Source organism: Heterocephalus glaber, unplaced genomic scaffold, assembly GCF_053883595.1.
Source record: "Heterocephalus glaber isolate CG9 unplaced genomic scaffold, H.glaber_assembly_v1.0 deba00001067, whole genome shotgun sequence".
NCBI classification, from domain to species: domain Eukaryota; kingdom Metazoa; phylum Chordata; class Mammalia; order Rodentia; family Bathyergidae; genus Heterocephalus; species Heterocephalus glaber.
Genome location: NW_028258187.1, coordinates 6357029 through 6378139, shown reverse-complemented (window position 1 = coordinate 6378139; position 21111 = coordinate 6357029). Strand labels below are relative to the sequence as shown.

General features: G+C 38.8%; 1 protein-coding gene across 1 annotated transcript in view; it reads right to left on the bottom strand.

Moving 5' to 3' along the window:
• The window catches only part of Ush2a (usherin), a 692185-nt gene that overhangs the window by 257630 nt on the left and 413444 nt on the right, over window positions 1-21111 (bottom strand). Inside the window, exon 37 of the mRNA XM_013066500.3 lies at window positions 19229-19408. Within this exon, the coding sequence (XP_012921954.2) occupies window positions 19229-19408 (180 nt within the window). The remainder of the gene's footprint in view (window positions 1-19228; window positions 19409-21111) is intronic.

The window sequence follows — 21111 nt, the reverse complement described above, 5'->3', positions numbered from 1 at the left end:
ACTAATCCTACCTGGCAACTGGGTAAAACGGCTACCCCAAGCTATAAATTCCAAGGCAGGGAGATTTTAAGTAAAATTTCAAAATTTAACCTTCTTTCAAAGGCAAAATTAATGTAAAACATTAAACAATAAATAAATCACAGATTGAACTGTGCTAGATTGCTAGCATGTTTTGAAAATATGATTTTATTAAACTCTTAAGTGATGTACACTTGAAGACTGTATCTAAAACAATTCTCCAAGCAGAAAATGATTTATACATGCCCCAAAACTTTGCTCCATACAGATTTACAGAACTCTTGGGGGAGAGCTTTAGAGCAAAAATAGAGGCCTTTCCCTCATAAAGCAGGTGACTCCTATAGCCATAGGAACCACAGGAAGAAAGCTTTAGTGAGAAACAACAATTCTTTCTCAGTGCATCCCACCCACTTGTTATACTTTGCAGTGTGTTTTTTTCTTTTTTGCATGTATGTATGGGTGTTTCAGAATAATGGGGAAAATGCTACAATAAAATACCAAAGAGATTTACATTCATTCATACATAAATTCAACTTTGTAATAAATGATATTGAATATATCACCCTGCACCTGGTCCTTGCTGGGGCGAACAAATGCAGAACAGGCACACAGAGGAATAAGCTTATCTATTTTTTACTGAATAGACTGATAAGGTGCGACTCAGAGAACTCCAACACGAAATCATATCCATAGCCTCACCAAGGCAGGCGTGCCCCGGGGGATTCGGAAGTCAGACATCTCCAGGGATGCCCTGGTCCTCGCCTCTCAGGGGACCAAGGCTCACGATGCTGGCAGCCTCACTTCTGAATCCCAGGCCCTCCAGCTCTTCCTGATTCACTCCGCACAAGTGTGACCCTTGGGCTGCATGCGCTTACATCTGACTCCACCCCGAGCTAGCCCTCCCAGCGGAGGTTAGATCTCTGGCATCTGCACGTAGGTTTTCTCCATTAACCTAAAAGAAAACACGGCCTTTGACCTCTAGGCACCCTTGTTGCATTGCTGAATAACCTGGCACACATTCAAAACCCTGGGATCACATATTCCACCATCATTTTCTGAAACAGCTACATACGAGCGAGGATTTTAAATTCTATTTTCCAGAACGGAAAATTAAAGTTCAGACACATATCCTGAGTCATTGAGTCATGAACAAATTGAAAACAGAAGGCAAGACTCAATTTCCAGTCACTCAGCCATATGTCATTTAAAAAGATATTAATTATGAGGAATATGCAGATGTGCTAACAAATGGATAGTCAACCTTGAGCACAAGGATGCGCAAATAGGCGCTGCACAGTGACAAGTAGGTTAAGGAGGCTTCGTGTGCACTGAACATTTGCCTGTGAAAGCTCACTTTTCAACACACACTGTGTGCCAGTTTCTTTAACACAGTTACTTCTAAGCCTCAGAATTATATGCTACGATTGTAGGGTTATCTCTTGTATTACAAGTCAAAACTCAGAGAAGGTAACTATTTCGCCTCACATCACAAATCTGAGGAATGTGGATTCAGAGCAGGACTGGTTAGGTGGAAGACACCACTCTTAATCCTATGCCAAGAACAGCATATTTACCCGTTAGAGCAAATGGTTTCCAGTTTAGAATATTAAACATATTAACTATAAAAGCGAACTACATATAATGCTAAATACATAAGCTTCAATAAAGGTTGATCTTATTTTCTAAGTTGTATTTTTAAATAATACTTCCCTGGTTGTCCCTTATTCCATAGGGATCCTCACCGCTATTGGTGTTCATTTGCTAGTTCTCAGGAATTAGTGAAAGTCCAGAGAAATTCGTTCTTGGTCAATGTCAAAATTAGTTGGAAATACTACTTCAGGACCTAATCATTTTATCACTGATTCTCTGTGTTTCTTCTTCACTACTTGAAAGTTGACATCAGAAAATCTTAGGAGTCAAAGTAAATGCAACCTATGGTTCTATGCGTGTCTTTTTTTGTTTATAAGACCATGCTTCATCTCTCAACTCCAAGTCAAACCGAAATTTAAGTCTAGCTGTGGCTTTTTGCCATAAGACGCTAAAGAAATGGTAAGATACACTACTTGAGATTTGACATTATATTTCTTATTTCTACTTATAAACAAATGCTAAAAAATGGCAAATAGTAAAGTGTAGTTTCAGCAGAACAGAACTTTTAAAAAAGTATATATTTTTCTAGTAAGTATATGCTATGTTAGAAAATTTGAAAATTACCAAAACAATGAAGAAAATGTATCCATAACTATACTACCCAGAGATAGCCACTGCTAAACTACCATAATGATCTCTTCTGTTTCTGTCCCTATGCAAATATACGTATGCTTAATTTTTAAAGAGGTGATGAGCATTGGCATATTATTTATTAATTTTACATTATGACATGATGTAAATTCCTTGTGCCATTAGATATTTCAGTAATTAAAAAAATAAATGCGTGTGATATTTTTATAGATGTAGAGTATTCACTTAACAAAGCTGATATTGATGGTTCTAGAGTAACATTGTTTTCAATATTATAAATGTTATTTTGAGTGTGACAATAAATGCATCTTTAGGTATGCATTTTGGAATTGTTGGGTAATGGGGATGAATAGTGTTACTCTTTAGGATATTAGTTTATGATTTGTTTTCCAGAAAGTTAAACTTATTTGTATTCTCATTAGTAAAGTGTTGTCATCAGGAATAAATTAATACAGGACACATAAATTGATAGGAGTATCTTATAATATTCACCCAAAAAGTCAAATGCAGAAGAGTGCAATAGATCTGTCCGCACTTTAGCGACCTGTAGAAGCCAGCCAAGGGCCCAGATCCCATGGCAAGGTCTCATGCAAGTTCGATCAGGAGGCTGAGGAATCCACGGCGGAGGACTGAAGGGTCTGTGCTGGAAAGAAAGCCCAAGGGCTGGTGCTACAGGCTTCAGAATCTGTGCCCAAACCTGAAGGACCCATGCCAGGCTGAGGGACCTGCACTGGAGCCAGGAGGCAACACTCAAGGCCAAGATCAGAGCCTCCTGAAGAGAACAGCAGCCATTCCTGGGAACAGCGAAGACCGGAGCTCCTCTGACGATGAGAAAAGCCAAGTTCTTATCACGAAAACCAGCCCCAACAAAGCTTCTCCTGGAAAATCAGCAGCATGCAATCTTCCCCTCCCATTCTCCTTTCATGTCATTTTGGCAAGAATCCTCAGGAGGATCTTCCATGTCCAGCATCACGCTGTGAGTTCAGCTGGGCGCTCCCTCTCAGGCTAACCATCAGTTAATCCATCACAGGAGGTTGTATATTTTATATATGTATTTATGTGGCACTCTATACATATATCTATGTACTAATGTAACCATTTCTTTAGATGTTTTATTATACATGTGCTAGATAATTTAACATAAGTACACATAATTTATATCAAGTGTGCACATAACATTTTTTAATTCAGCAAATATTTAAAAGGCATCTACGGCATGCCCTACTCTGTGATCTGAAGATGTAATAATGAACACATGGAAACAGTTTATGAAGGGGAGCAAAATGACAGACATAAAGACAGGAAAAAGTGTGGAGATAGTGAACAGATCAGGGGTTTCCAGGAATTGAGCATGGGATTTTTAGGACTTCTACGAAGCTACTGTGTGTGTGTCCAGAAAACTGTGTTAGGAAGAAATTATATGTATAAAGGAATGCATCATTTATTTCTTATCTCACTGACAAAAGAAAATAAAGTACTTCCTGCATAAAACCTGAAGTCGGTATGACATTTCGCCGACATATTTAGGTCTGTGCTTCTAAGGAAAATGTACACCTTCACCAGTATTTCTCTGAGCATATATGCACCAAATTTGGTGAAATATTTGTCAAAACTAATATGAAAGCCAATGGCTAGATCTCACCTGGCTCAAGTAATTATTCTTCTTTATGAAATGAAAAATGGCCTGTGTGTTCACAAAGAATGCTTTAATTAGAATGGAGAAGAAGTAAGGATATCCCCAGTTACAGTATATAATAGGAGCAATATAGAAAGTGGGGCCAGAGGTGGGTCAAGGCCATGAGAATAAAAAGACATCACTGAATACCAATTGCTATTGACCATTGGAGAAAGAAAAAAAAAATTCCCCTTCCCATTAGTGTCCACAGGACCCAGGCAACACACCCCAGCTCTACCTCTCTTGGTGATTTAAGATTAGAGATTTGCTTCAAATCACTCTGTAAATAATTTTGGGGAATTTGTTAGGCAGGAAACATCAGACATATGAAAGTCACTCTGTGCTGATTCTGAAACGCCCCAAAGCTATATGTGATCTGCTGCTCAGAGAAAAATAGGGATTTTAGATTTCATTAGATACACAATTTGTTCAACTGAATATGAAACTGCCGTGTTGTCAGCCTAATTGGAGGCCATAAAGTGGGTGGTCATAATGCCCAGAATTATTATTTTTTGGTTGTATCTCAAACTACCAACCGAATTTTCCTTACAGAGATTTCCTCAATTTAGACACTCTATTAAAGCCTTTGCTTTTGACATTTGAATTCCTCTGAGAGCTCTTGAGAGTGTATCTTAGTATTCCTATTATTTTGAATACCATCATTTTTATCCAATTAGTTGCCAGGCGGCATAGATTAAATTCTTCTTTCTTGAGTAGCTGGTTGTTTGAACACCCTTTGTTTAGAATATGTCTTCAGTTGGAAAACTAATTTAAAGCATGTACAACAAAAATATCAGTTGATTAATTTTATTCTATTTTTAGTTCAAATATAGTTTATTCACTTAAAATAATTCTCTGAAGAATTTAGCCTTTCTGAAATTAAAAATAGATATGCTTAGCAAGGTTAATAAATAATTTGAACCATGAGTAAATTCAGCGGGGTCAAAACCACTGTCTTTAGAAAGAGTTAGGAATTATCTCTGTTGAACATATCTAACAAGAACAATAGGAAAGAAAAAACCTGACTTATGTAATGAAGAGAATAAACTATTTATGCTTTCTTTATGATGGCCTTGAATCTATTTTAGGATATAATCAAGAACCTAGAAATTTAGTGATCTTTGAGTAAAAATTTTAGACATTTAATGATTGAAAAATCAGAAGGAATTGGTTATACAGATCATCTTAACCATAGGATCTCATCTAAAGTTCAAACTGATGAATTAATTACTAAATTAACATCTAAGATCTAAGCAGAAGATACTCAGATTATATATGGGGCATCTGCTATGGTTTAAATGTCTATGTTATGGAGTCCATATTTATATATTGAAACCCTCTCCTGTTAGGTAACAGTATCCAGAAGTGTGGTATTAGGAAGCACCTGGCTCACCGGGCAGAGCCCTCGTGAATGGCATTACTGCCCTTATAAGAGAGACCCTAGAGAGACTCCAGCTTCTTCCATCAGTAAGGTCAGAGGGAGAAGATGGCTAATTGTGAGGAAGCAGGTTGTCACCGGGCACCAAACCTGGTGGTGCCTTGCTCTTGGGCTGCTCAGACTCCAGAGCTGTGAATGTTAGGGGTCATATGTAGATGTCCCCCCAAAGCCTCATGTACTCATGGGTGTGTGATACTGGTTTAATCAATGGATTGATTTAGCATAGTTCTGGGTGGGGGTGATGGATACTGAAGAAGGATGCTGCACCCTGGGTGTGGGTGGCACCAAGCAGCAGGCTTGCAGCCTGGATGGAATACAAAGAAAAAGAAAGAAGGCTCACTGCTTCCTGTTTGTCACACCATGAGCTGTTTCTCCTCTGCCATGCCCCTTGTCTTAGTTATTTTTCTCGTTGCTGAGGCAAAATACTCAACACTAAAGTTAAAGCAGGAAAGGTTTATTTGGCTCACAGTCTGTACAGGTTTCAGTCCGTAGTTGGTTGGTGTTAAGGCAGAGTGGCATGGCAGAGGGGTATTGCAGAAGGGAAACAGTCCATGGCAGGCAGAAGGCAGCAAGGCAGTGAAGTAGCAAACAGCAAGCAGCCAGCAGCAAGTGACAAGCAACAACAGTAGCCTTCTTTTTGTTCCTTATATTCTTTCCAGGCTACATGCTCTTAGGGTAGTTAGTACAGCCAGGTTGGGCCACCCATAATCCTAGCATCACACCATGAATCAATCCTAGCACCACATCCTTAATCCCAGTGTCACACACCCTAGATCCATTCACCTCTGAAAAGCCCCACCTGCAACTGCATGAGGCTTTGAGGGGATATCTAGATACAAGCCATAGCACCCCTCTGCCATGCTGCCCTGCCTTGGAGCCAGACGATTATGGACTGAAAAGAAAGCTCTATTTACTGTGAGCTAAAATATACCTTTCTTCTTTTAACTTGTGGCCGTCGAGTATTTTGTCCCAGTAATAAGAAAGGAACTAAGATAGTGAGAAGTAAATTTCTGTTTTTTATGAGTTACCCAGGCTATGAGATTTTATTGTAACATCTGGAATTAGCTCAGATGGCATCTCTTAGCCCAATATGTCATTAATTTCACATTCTCCACTAGGAAGAGCAAAACAATAGGCATTACAAGAATTAAAATGCTGAAAGATTTCTAAGAACTGATTTCAGCTCATAGCAGCAGAGTTAGAATCAAAATTTGAGAATAAAAATTTATGCTCCTTTGACCACAGCAATGATTTGTAATCATATAATTAGATTTATGTGAAGAAAATATGTAATCAAGACTTTACTGGTAGTTATTTGTTTCTAGTAATTTAACCACACAATTGTTATGCTGTACAATTTTGATATCAGAACTCAAATAAGATTAATATCAAAGAATTGTGTCATGCTTAGGTTAATGAATTTGGGAAAATTTAGAAGTCTAAATCAAAAGTATTCATATTAATGGCCATTTTTATAATTGTATGCAGCCTAAATCAGACTACCTATTTTTGAAGAATAGCACGATAATCCAAACACAGCTTTGCCGGGAAGAAGAAAATACTGCCAATTCCCAAAAATTTTCAATTGGTTATTTAAAAATGATCATCGAGCATATTGCATGACGGTGACATGGTCTTCTTTTGACCTTGAAAGTATAATCCTAATGCTTCTTAGACTTTAGGACATGGCAGTCACTTTGTGACTGCGCCCAGTCTCACTCCTAGGAGAGGATGAGACTGTGTCAGGTAATGGACAATTTTCCGGTGCACAGATGGTACCGTGTCCTCGCTGGTAGCCCTCTGAGGCAGTCCCTGATATTTCCTCCCATCTTACAGATGGAGCGAATTGAGGCAAAGTATGGTTTTGTAACTTGCTCCAGGCCACAGAGCTCATAGGAGGGGAAGTTAAGATTTGGATCAAATCTGGCTGCTTTTAGGATCCATGCCATGAATCAGCAGAACAGTTTGCACACACATGTGTGTTTGTGTGTCAGTGGTACAGATATCAGAGGGGCACAGAATGTGGAGCTTTTATGCCTGTCATTTTTATCTCAGATACTCGCCTTCACCCCAACAACTCCTAGTCTCATTTTCTTAGGAAATAAGAATTTGCAAATGTTTTCTAAGAAATTAGGAATTCATAAAAAGCCAAGATTATCAAGAATGTTCCACTGGCCATAGCTAGCAACATGAGAAATTTTTTCTGAGAAAAATCTCCCTCAAATACATTTAAATCTTACGGATTTCCAAGTACTCTGCCTCTGTAGGCAGCCAGCCATGTCCCTGTCAGACACAGTAACAGAAATTACTGTATGTTTTATTAAAAACCTATTTTTGTGTGTGTCTCTCTTGCTCTCAGTTTTATCTAAAACCCTAATTTAGTTGTTGTTCCCCTAGGTACAAAGTACACAGTCCATAATTCATTTGATATGAAATGTCACTTTAGATTCTTGGCCTTCTTTGATAAATGAGAAAAAAACATGTACATTTCAATTTCCTCAATGCCAGAACTACCAGGGACAGCCCCCTGTTGTGCTGCTCAAAGACCTTTGTGTTAAATTAAACATCAAGATTCAGAAATTGTGGGGAGGGAGGTTTCCAAGACGTAGAGAACAAATATACGAGACAGACAGAGGCAGACATTTCCACTTCTCCTCCCAGTCAAGTGATATCTCCCCAAGAGTATCTTTGATCTTCAAATTAGTTCTCACTTATAATTTAGCACCCCACAGCCATGCTGCTGTTTCCTTACATTTGGTTTTAAGAGGCCATAATTGGAATCATTATGGAAAATACAAATTTAAGTGCTTATGGGTTAGCTGAATTTTCGGGGAGGTAGGGATAGCTTATGTACATGTCCTACTTAATATGTGTCATGCTTTATAATTTTTACACAAGTAGTTGGACACCTACTTGGGTGTTAGGAATCTTCTCTGTACACATGTTCTTTATTGTCCAAACCTGTTCAGGAGGGTTCTGGCATTAGAAACTGCTTTTCAGATGGGGGGTGGTGTGTCTAAGATTTAGGGAGGGGAGGCCTCTCTAGGGTTACACAGTCAGCAAGTGAGAGTGCAGGGAGGTGGGTGGTTGGCTAGTTGAATTCCAGAGTTTGACAGACTCTGCTGTCCATTTGTTTAACAAAGGCAAAATTTAAGGGATTTGTCTTGAATTTATAGAGTCAATGAGTGAGTAAGATTCAAGCCTTTTTCTGTGGCTATGCTCCCAATTTCAGATTTGATAAAGATTTTAATAAGTATTTTTGATAGATATTCCTCCTTTCTGATAGTCCAGGCAAGGGAGTGATTTCTCCACATAGTCACACTGCTCACAGCATGGGAATCTAGAATATTCTGTTTGTGAATGCCTGTCCTCACCTGACTGCAGCATCTTAAATCTATTGATGGAAAATTGTTTTAGTCTAGGAAGAAAAAGATTCACTCATTCATGTATTCATTTTTACAAATATAGGCTTTATTCCTTGATTTGCATGAAGTTTTTAATTTTCCAAAATTAATACCATTGGATAAATTAGACCTCTCTTTCCAGGAGTATAATTATGCATAATTAAGCAATCACTTCTCATGTCCTTTGAGATACAGAAAGAACTGAATTCTACAAGTAAATAGGCCCTAAGAGTGGACAACTTAGTAATCAACAATAATGACGCCATTGTTACGTACTGTTATTCCGAGTAAATGTGTTCAAACGAGTTTTAGTGAAATGTTCTCTTCCTTGCTTGCACAAAGGTTTCTACAACAGCAAACCAAATGTGAAAATCCACATCTTCTAACATGCGACAATCAAGAGCTGAGAGTACAGAAAAATATTTTCAGAAAGGTGATGAATCTCTTCTTCTAGATAGAGCTATTGTAAACACTGCCTCTATTAAATTCAAGAACACGGTAGAAGCTCATGGTAAGTATGAAAGAAGTTGGTCACACTACTTCGCGCATCAGTGAGAGGCCGTCATCACCCTGGGAGAGGGCGGGCCCATGTGCCACACACAGTGTGTGCCACGAACGTTGCTTCCGTTTCCTGCTTCCTTGTAAACTATAACAACTGAGTTAGCTGGCCTTTTCCTCCCTGATTGGCTGGTACACTGAAGAGCGCAGATCTTGCTGCTACCCTAGGGAAGCTAGCTAGTCGCTCAGGAACAGGTTCCCAGGACCCAAAGTCTACCAAGTGGCTCCCCTGAAATCGGATCTGGTACTGCCCTAGTCAAGCTGATCCTTCCGGCCCCTGTGGGGGCCTCAGATCCGTGCCCCCTCCGCTAAGGAAAGATGGCAGAGGCCCGTGGAAGATCCTTAAATGTGACCCTCACGTACTCGTGACAAGCCAAGCTTGTGTCCTAGTCTTCCCTGGGTGTAAACAGAGAGAGCAGCAGCCCTTTCCTTGTGGAACCTGCAGGAGGAGTTAAACAAGTGGGAGCAGGACCAGCGCTGTACCTTGGTCTGGGTGATGACTGCGCTGAAAACTCCTCTCCTAGCACGTGAAAGGAAGGCCTGTTCTCTCTGCCTTGTTCTGTGCCCTGAATGTGAGTGTGGAACAGTATTACGGACATGCTTTTCTGAGTATTATGATGAAATCTCCCTCTCCCTCTCGGTCTCTGCCAGGCTGTAAATGGTCCTTCTGTCCAGCAGGTCCATGTAGTATCCACTGGTTACTGGTTAGTCACTAAGAGCCAGCTCAGTTACCAGGTCTGTCATCTTTGTACCACTGTGCTATGTTCAAGTAGCGCTGACTTTGCTTAAGAATGGTCCCAAAGTGGGAGCGTAGAGTTACCAGCGAGTCACTTGCCAAAGAGAAGCCTTAAAGTTCTTCCTTTAAGTGAAAGATGAAAGTCCTTAAGTTGCTATGGAAAAGAAAGAAATCCTATGCTGAGGTTACTAAGACCTGAATAAGAATGGCCTTTCCACTAAATTATAAAAGCAGAGGAAATTTGTGCCAGTTTTGATATTAATTTGCTGTTTACCTTTTACTGTACCTAATTGTACATGCACCAACTCCTTATAAGGAATGTCATATTGCAGACAGGCATGGTACTACTGAAATTAAAAAACAAAAACCACAAAAGATTAATTTTATAATGTATGTATCAGGCAACCTCATATTCCTAGTTTAATTTGTCCCAATTAATGAATAATCATAAATATCACAGTAGTTGTGATGCCTGTGTCTAGTTTTCACAGGAGTCTGGAATTCTCAGAGGCTAGGTGTTCTCCACACCCTTACAGAGCTGCTACAGGATTTTCTTATGCTGCTGAAGAAAAAAGATTGGAAATATGGTCTCTAAACATTTAAGATACATTAAAGATCATCTCACTTTTATAAGAGTATTTCTACAGGCAGGTAAATGCTCTTAGAATTTTATGGAAAGCAGGCATAGAGCCTGTCTATGATAAAAAAAAGAAAACAATAAAAGAATAAGAGATTATTCTGAAGAAACAAAGCAAAAATTTCTTTAGGGCACTATAAGAATTCAAAGAAAACTTCAAGTTGCTTTCAAACCGCAGAGCCCGTCAGAGAGATAGGAGTTTTTCTAGCCTTAAAGTTATAGATAAAACTTTTTCCAAGATGAAAAACAGAAAAGGGAATTGTACTTTTTCTTTTTTAAAATATGATTTTTAAAAATATCAATGGAACTTAAAGGAACAATACTTCTTACCCCTCTCCCCTGGTAAACTAGGAAAAATGTGATTTTAATTGAGTTTTGGGGAGTTTCTCTGTCTTGCCCCAGGATGCGCTAAAGACAGCATTTAATTGTGCGTGGGGCCCACATGAGAGTATGCAAATGTGTGAGGCCAGCAGCTTTTGCTGGAGGCCTGTGGAGCCCAGGGTAGGCACACTTCAAAGTCCCCTCCCTCCTTCACCAGGGCTCAGAAGTCCCTGCCTTTCTGAAGTATTTTTATACGCAGAAAGTTCATTGTTACAGTGGTGAATATGTAAACTGAAGACAGGTTCAGAAACTATAAAAGAAAGATGCATTCCTCTCTTCGGCCCATGATCTGAATTTTACAAACAGGCATACACACACACACACACACACACACACACACACACACACAAGCACAGAGCAGCGCCAACTATAAATTCCAAAAAACAAAAGGGAAGAATTTCCAGAAAACTATTTGAGAGCTTGTTTAAGGGAGACATAAATATTGAGGTCCTATTTTTACTACACAGTAGAGAGACAGAAAGGGTTAAACTAAATGGGTTGTGTATGTATTTTCAAAAGTACACTGTTTTATTTAGAATTTAAATATATTTTATTTGTTGAATACACCTACTTTATTACTTTCAACTGGTTGATTTTTTTTTTCCTAGGGGAAAAAATAACAGCACATTTGGAAGACATACACCGAAGTAAAACATTATGTACCACTATTCAAAAGATTCATATGAACTGAGTGTGATATAAATTGTGTAGCTTTTAACATACCAAGGTAAGGACAAACCATCTGTTTATGTGGTAGAATGGTGTTGTTTTAAAGAATGCTACTCCTCACCATCCTATATCTTCATTGTGGCTTTTACATTATAAAAGGCAGTTAATCTCATCTCACTTTCTACCCTCTGAAGAAAGCAATATACCATCTTACCCTATTGCTTATTTCAATTTCTAACCTTAAGTTTATTTTTAATTTCTGTCCCTCTGCAATCATTCAATTCTTAAGATATACCATGGCCACCTGCATGTTGAAGTTTGTCCTTATATTTTGTAAATAAATCAAAGTGGATGCAGAGGAGATGAAAAACAGAAAACACATGCCCATAGGCTCTCTATCTGCACAAGGCAAGTAAACTTGAACATGTTTGAGAACTACCAATTTTGGTTTTTAAAAGCAACATCATGACACTTTACCAAGTAGAGATTTTAAGGGGTGTAGAAATGCTTGACAGTTGTCAGTGCCATAGTACATGAGGGAAGTAAAGATCACATAAGGTGTGCCCTGGTGAATATTTTTCCCTTTCAGTTTATCCCTGATTGTGAACTTCTAATGGCACCTCATTCTCTTAAGGATGGTTGTGTAAAGAAATGATATCATTCACCCCAGAGCTGGTCAATGGTACTGCCCATAGTCTATGCCTCTCAGGCATTAGAAGGGAATTTTGGTTGAAATTAGAAAATAGGAAAGTCCAATTCTTTCCTTTATAAGGTGGAGAAGAGAGATAAGTGCCCCTGAGCAACCGTGCCCCAAAACTCAGACTCAGTTCCTAATCAACTGAAAAGATATAATCAATTATAGGGTTTTTTCCTTCCTTTTAACACAAGGATAAGTTGGTGGTGCTGTGCGGTCCTCCTGGTAGTATGTTTTGAGGGTGGATCATGCTTTCACCTTGGCACACTGTCTTCTCTTAAATAGCAGACAGTCTCTTTATTAACTACTCTTCATTCATTTTCCAGATTAAAAAAGATTTCTTCATTTATTTTATACACAGAGATGGAGGGCTGACTACTCTCTCTTTTTTTTTTTTTTTTGGTACCCAGATCAAACTCGGGTCCTAGCGCTTGTGAGGCAGGTGGCAGAACCACTGGGCTAAATCTCTGGGCCAGGGCTGATTACTCTTTAGTTCAAGGGCAAATTCCTGCAGACACCAGTAGAATTACGCTCTCACCAAGAATCAGCTGTATTTTCCAAAATTGTTATGTCAGTTGTGCTTTTGACTATAGTTTTTGCAATGTCATTAAATACCATTTAAACTGAACACTAGTAAAATAATAGAAATTTGCTTCTATGAAAAGTAACTGCTTTGTAAAACTTAAAAGGATTATGTTTTAACAAAACAATGCTGACATATTAGTGTAGGAAAAATAACTGAAGGACTGAGAAAATTATTAAAAACCTAGAAAGATTGTGTAATTAGATTCCTTAATTATTTTTTAAACTAAGCATCATAGGTGTTGCTTGTGTAATAAAGATGCTAGAGTTATAAGCAGCAAAGCAACCTTGTGAAAAACAACTCAGCCCTAATGCCTCTTGTGATCATAGAACCCTTGGACGGTGATTGGGTTATGAGGCTCATAGCTGACCTGGCTGGAAGGGGCGTGCCACTGAGCATGTGACCCAGAAGCTTATTTGCATCTCTCATCCTGGCTTCCTGTCTGCCATGCTGTGAGCAGTCTCCTCTGCCAGGCCCCTCTGCCATACTGTCCTGCCTTGGGGCCATCATACCCTGGACTGAAACACACGGCAAAGCAAACCTCTCTTCCCTGATGTTGTGGGCATCAGGTATTTTGTCCTAGTGATGAGGCAAGTCACTAAGACACCTATTTTTAAAAAATGGTTGGTGTATAAATATATATATGCTCAAAATTAAAGTTGTGTTCAATGTATATTTGGATTTCTTTCTCCTTCTTTCCTTCTCTTCCTTTCTTCCTCTCTTTCTCCCCCCCCCCCTTTCTTTCTTGGTGCTAGAGGCTGAATCCAGAGCCTTTCCCCTGAGCTCTATCCTCACCCCTTTTTGAATTTTTTGCTTTTTTATTTTTGAGACAGGGTCTTGTCAAGTTGCTCAGGCAGGGCTCAAACTTGCCATCCTCCTGTTTCAGGCTCCCAAAATCTTTCACATGACCTCTTCCTCTCCCAACCACTCCTGCAATTCTGCCATCCACCGCAACTTGACATAGCCACGGGAGCCTTCACTAGGGCCCAGCCACACCCTTGGACCTGCAAAGGTGTGAGCTAAATAACCCTCTTTTCTTTACAAAGCACCCAGCTCCAGACATTGTTAAAAGCAACAGAAAATGGACTAGAAAAACAGAACAAAGCAGATAGCATGCACTGAATGTTTACTACCATAAATTCTGCACCAAGCACCTTAAATATATGATGTTGTCTAGTTCTCCAGGCAATGCTGTTAGTAGGAATCACCATCCAGTCTGTTTCATGGATGAACAAACTGAGGGTCAGATATACCTGTGGATTTGCTTATAGCTACTTGGCCAGTGAGTGAATGAGGTGAATTTAAATTCATATTATTAGATGTCAAAGTCTGTGCTTTTATAAAGTTCCTAAGGATTCTTTCCTAATGCATTTCACTCCTTATCCTTCACTGACTTTTTAGGTGAGGAGAAGGGTCAGGGGAGAAAGGCATCAAGAAGACTGCACCAGACCACCCACAACCATTTCGCTTGTCTCCATGTTTGATTTTCTGGTACAATATTTGGGAAAATACAAACGTCCCTTGAGCCTAGTATTTTTTACAAAGTTTATAAATTATAATTATTCCCATCACCATAAAGGTATACGTCACAAACTATTTACTGCCAGCTAAAAAGCAGATTAACTTCACAAACTCAGGCAGCTCTGAGTTCCTCTCACTGTTCCATTAAAGCCCGCCAGGAAAAGGTAAACAGGAGGGAATGATGTCTTTTGGAAAAATAGAAAACTTTCATAAAAAAAATCTGTTTCTAGCTCGTCAGTAGGGAATTTGTCACTAATCATTTTAAACTATGCCCTTTTATGCTTCTGCTGCGTCTTTTCACTTTCTGAGCAGGTCTTTGATGTAACAAAGACAGTTTCAGACAAGATTTCAGTTCATCTGGAAAAAAAATGGTTGAAGACTGGAGGCAAAATGCAGTGTATTTAAAATTTATATACTGGATAATGCCTTTGTTCTGAACTTGAAGATCCTGCAAAACTTCTAAGCTCCTTCGCCTTCCTCCTCTAAGCCTATTTGCTCCTTCTGTGCTGATTATTACGCGGTGGCAACTGTAACTACATGCACGGTCATGGCTGACCCTTCCTGATCAATTGCCAATCCATACAGGCTTGACTGATAAAAGAGCCAATTAGATTTAAGCAAATTAAGGGACATCACCAATGCCAACCACTTATTACACTGAATGCTGAATTCCATGCATACAAAACACTAATGCACCGAGCGCCATTAAGCGTTGAAATCCTAACCCCATTAGTAACTCCACATCTTGAAGGGGTAAAGGCCATAGGAAAGTTTCATATTTATGGATTAACATTTGGATTCCATTTTTTTAAAATTCTTTCCCTAGAACTCTTGAACCTGAACCATAATGCTATTCAAGAGCTAGGATTAAATATATTCTTCCTCCTAAGAGTATCTTAGTGCTAAATATAAGCATTATGTTATTACAAACAACCTAAAAATATAGTAATTGAAGAAACACAGAAAGTTGAGTTCATAAGGGTAGGTGAGCATGTGCTACATTACTAAAAATAGGAGATTTCTTCTGCAGTTTCCCGTATAATATCTAAAGTAAAATTTTAGAATAACAAGCGCATGCTGCTTGTGATTTTCTATTATACATGTATATGCTGAGGAAGTGGCAGCATCATCTTGCTTGCTTTAATTCCTATCTACAAATAGCATGGATTTATCATATTTTTAATCATATATTTTTGCTATCAGCAAAACAGACCTCGCTGCAAGCAAATGAGATATTCTGTATCTACCCAACTAAGAGATGACATACCCTTGTAAAACTCTTTACAACATGTTCCCTTACTTCTTCTTCCAGATTCCTGTATCAATTCAGAACTGTTCATCTATGCTCATCTGAGCAAAAGCAATCAGTATGGGAAGAAATCAGAGTGTGAAGTTGGTAAAACCTGAGAATATTTCTTACTTCCAATACTCTTGCCCTCCTGGGAGTCAGGGCTGTAGTTAAATCTATATGACCATGACATTCTTCCACTGAACACACAGTACAGAGGATGTTCCATTTTTGAGTCTGACTACAATATAATGTTTTTCAGCTAGACAGGAAGCCTGTGCAGGACTCAGCAATGATAAGCTTACAATGTTGAACTGGTAATTAAGCTATCTTGACTGGTTTATTTATTCATTCTCTCACCAATTATTCATTATGCACCTACCATGTGTCAGGTTTTGTCTAGGCACTGAAGATAAAAATGTGAATAAGAAACAGTCTCAGCTGTGTAGGAGGACGTTATACCCAGCAACTGTGATGCTCAAATTAAACAGGCAATTTCCATACAATATGACTGCTCAGTGGGATACAGAAAGACCCTTTCTCAGCCTTGGTTGGCCAGAGATACCTTTCTGATGGATCTAAAAATTGAGTGAGATTTGCCCAGATCAGAAGGTTGCAAGTGGTTTTCCAGGCCACATTTGATAGCAAACATTGAATCAAGAAAGAAGATAGGATTTTGTTTTTGCTCAAACCTTCTACTGGTATTTAATCTATATTGAGAAGCAAACATAGCTGGGGATGTTCTCATTACAAACCTTGCATAATCTAGCATTGAAAGATATGAGGAACTCAACTTCATCATAAAAAGGTCTAATATTGAAATCAAGAAAATGGCAATAATAATAACAATCCAAATATAATGGAAAAGTAAATAGCATATAGAAGTTCCTCTGCCCATAAATTGGTTCACTTCTGTAAATCGGTTCATTTGTTATTCATTTCAGTATGAAACACAGTTCACTGGACAGAGGCATGGAATATTTCTTTAATAACTCTCAGTACTAATTTAATTCTACTTAAACACACATATTCCAGTGAATGTCACATGCTTTTCAGCATGATTTTTATGTGTAAATCAGGATAATATGTTTTCAGATCATTAGGTAAGAGGAAGCATGAAGTAAAACCTATTTAATCAATGAGCTGTCACCTTTAAACTGCCACAAGGTCATAAAAAAAGATAATTTCAAAGCTATAAGTTTCCTAATTGTAATCAACAACAATGTAATGATGAAAGAAAGTGTGTCCTGATGGCTGTTATAAACTTGAGCAGATCTCTGTCTGTCTTTAAAGACATGTGCTTCCTCTTCTGGTGGAGGACCATTTCCCAAATTCTGGGTGTTGGGTCCAGAGGAGGAAGGAGCCCATTGGACCAGAGAGCAGGGCCCCACAAAGCATTATGATGATGATGCAGATAAGCAGGCAGAGCGTGAGGTGACAATGGACTGGCTCACCTCCCTCACTGCATCACCATGAAACAAGAGCCAATTTCTTCCTGGCTACATGCTGTAACCCTCAACTGCCAGGCATGTTCACAGTGTGTAACCAGGTAACAAGGAAACCTTGCTATTTTTAATTGAAAAAAATATATGTGATGACTCACATCATATATATATATATATACACACACACACACACACACACACACACATATATATGATGACACACCATATATATAGACACAATATACATACCATATATATACACACCATATGTATATGCACACCATATATATATATACGTACACTGTATAGATATCATAGATATATATATGGCCACATATTCTTAAATACATGAATAATGAATTGAAATAGTTCTATTTTATGAACACAAGCTGAATACAAGTATGAGTTATAAATTATCTAAATCAGTGTAAATGCCATAGAATGCATCTATAAATCATTAAAGAGTCCTTATACCCTATCGGAAAGTTTTATTACTATGCAACTTAAAATCTTCACTAAAGCACTGATTACTCTCCAATTTCTAACTGTGGATAAAATATATTAAATATTAAGGATTAAGAGTCAGTACAATTTTCTAGCATTTCCAGCAGGCAGATTAGAGTGAAAACTAAAGATATGCTCACCTACAGTCTCCTTCTTTGGTTTGGTTTGAACCGTACTTTGGTCTCAAGCTTTGGATAGGCACCTATCTCAGTTCAATGCCCCTATGAATTCTTGGCTCCTAAATATAATATGAGCTCACCTGGGCCAGCCCTAAGAAGTCCTTTTAGGCATCCTTTTCTCGAACAACACGGCTTCTGCCATTTAGTTTCAAGATTCTGTTCTACATCTAGTCACTGATTTTTATAATGTCCTAAAAGGGAGCTAGTGAGTTCCAGCACGACCGGTGAGGGGTCACTTCCTGGGGAAAGAGGTTCCACACACACTGTAAGCCATCTTTCTTTCTCTCCATGGATGTGGAGCTTGCTGAGTCCCAGAAGTTTGGCTGCAGACGCCAGTGTCGGGAGGCCCTCAACACTGGGGTATTGTGGGAAGGCCCACATAGCCGAGCACCCACCGCTGTGGGCCTTGCTCCTGCTATTCTGAGGCTTGTTTCTCAGGCTCAAGGGCCTGAGCAGTTTTCCTCCTTGCAGTTAGTTCCCACAGTTAGGACAAGGGTGGAGTTGATTGCAGATAACAGTAATGACAATTGTGATAATTTTCAATAGGCTGGGTCAATTTTAAGTAGAAAAATAAAATAAAATACCCAGAAAGTACAACATTTCACATAGGGAAGTAGCACTGGCGGGAGCATCACCCGGATGTGGTGTTTACAGGTGTTTATCAGAGGTGTGAGGAGAGTTTTCGCATCTGTTACCTGCACACTGCTCTCTACATTAACTGGAAGGGCTTAAGTGGACATCTAGGATAGCTTTGCAGAGAACAAGAAGGAAGAGAACCATGTACAGTAGGAAACCAAAGCTGGGGCCGGGGATTTGGCTCAGTGGTTCTGCCGTCTGCTTTGCAAGCACAAGGTCCTGAGTTCGATCCCCGGTACCCCCCCCCCCAAAAAAAAGAAAGAAAGAAAAAAAAGAAAACCAAAGCTGAAATGCAAAAAATATAAACTTTGAACCTAAGCGGTGCTTCTCCAAAAAAAACCCTTTTCCAATCTTCTTAACATGCAGAAAGCCAGAGATATATGTGTATGTGTGCAGCACACAATACACAGAGCACAAGAAAGCAATAGCAAGACAATACAAGAATATTGATCAAAGCATCTCAATAAAACCAAATCAAACCACCCAACAACCAGAAATACAATTGAGCCTTTGAGGTCTAAAAATAAAAATTAATTCCAACAATAAACAAGGCGTTCAGTGGTGGCTTAGTTCTGGGGCATTTATATAAAATTAAAGAGGCAATATTTTCCATGGACTTACCCCCTGGAGGCATCGCGATGGATACAGGCTTGCTTGTCAAGCTGCCTCGGGTGTTGAAAGCGTTCACTGTCACAGTGTAGTTGCTGAAAGGGACCAACCCAACGATGAGCACCCAAAGGTTGGCCTCTTCGCTGCTGTGGATAACTTTTGTGCCACTCAGAAGAGTGTAATTATTTCCTGCTGGTTAAACAGAAAATTAGTAAAATTAGTATGTACTGAAGGGTCATTTCCAGCTATTATTTGAATACTTTCTTGGATTCTTGAACATATAACATATACGAAATAGAGCTATAATGGCGCTACCCTAAAAGGCAATGCATATCCTCCATCCACCTGCAGAGCACTTTTACTGTGAACAAAATGTTACCTGAGTTACCATCTCGAACTCATTTATCCCAGTGATCAAAATAACTCGACAACTATTCTAAGACACTACGAAGACAAATCACAAGCCTCATCTATGTTAGTAAAAATACCCCAGACAGATAGATTAATCATTTGATGAGCTGGTTAAATTGTTTGAGGAATTTTATTAACCTATGATTTTTCTCTGGTATGCAGACAGAAGAAAATAACACATTTTCCTCCTCATAGGGTGGTTTCTGGATATAAATAGTACACTTAGATACATGCGTGATATTTTATATATCATCAACTATGGTATTTTGGCCTCATTTTGCATGAGAGGTAGGGTGATTTCTTTTTTGCTTAATGCTCCTTTGTGTCAGATTTTGTTAGAATATCTTGAAAATCAACTGGGGATTAGAGGTAAACGTATTCTCTTTGATGCAAAGACCTATTTTGGGGTGCATGGGAAAATGCAAAGGTGCCTGGCTGTGTAAGGAGTCACTTCCAGTCTATCTTCACTGTGCCCCAATACCCAGGCCTTTCTCAGCTGCCGCAAGCCCATTCTCGAGTCTCAGCTCGCTTCCTGCCTAGGCATTGCCTCCTCTCCCTTCTCAGCACTGGCTTACTTTCAAAGTTAAGAGGAGTTAGAAATTCGGGTTAAAATAAGAAAAGGAGTAGCACTAAAAACTGCAACATTCACTTCACTTTGTACTTTAATAGTTTCCTGAAAAATTTACTGAGGCAACCTTTTCAAAATATTGCTTAACTTTAGTCAAATAGTAGAATGTGTTATAATTACTGTATTCTTTAAAAACATAGAAAAGGGGACCATTAAGAATATCAAAATTAACTTCAAGGAGGCCTTCTTACTTTACCCAAACACCCAAAATACTGGACTTCAAGGGGGAAAAACAAGCATATTTGTGAGATCTCCAAATATTGATATAATCTTTATTGATTAAATGATTAAAAAGTAAAAGATGACAACATACTAAAAGTGATCTTGCACTGCACAGTAAAGAAATTTTAATAGTTGCAACATTTACAAAAGCACACTTTAACACAGTTTAGGTGCTGTTTAGTAAAAAAGAAAGGTCATAAATTTGATTGCTGGAGAGGCCTGCATTTGAACCCGTCTTTGTATTTTTTCAGTAATACAGTCCTTGCTAAGTCACTTAATACTTCCGAACCTCTAGTTCTTCACCTGTAAATGGGAATAAAAGTCAAAGTGCAGTGTTATTATGGTTTAAATGAGATCATTTCTTTACCAAGTATACTTTTGTGGGTTCCTTAATATACTCAATAGAACTACAGGAGAATCACCCTAAGGGACAATGCCTATGTTCCACCAACATGCACACTTTCATTTTATTACTTTATCAAAAAATGTCACCTGGGCTGGCACCAACACTAATTCATTACAGTGATCAAAATAACTTGGAACGATGCTATCATATTCATTGTGATCCATACAACTGATACATTGCAGAAAAACATTTAGAATTAGCAACTGCTTAAGTAGCATGCACCTTGCA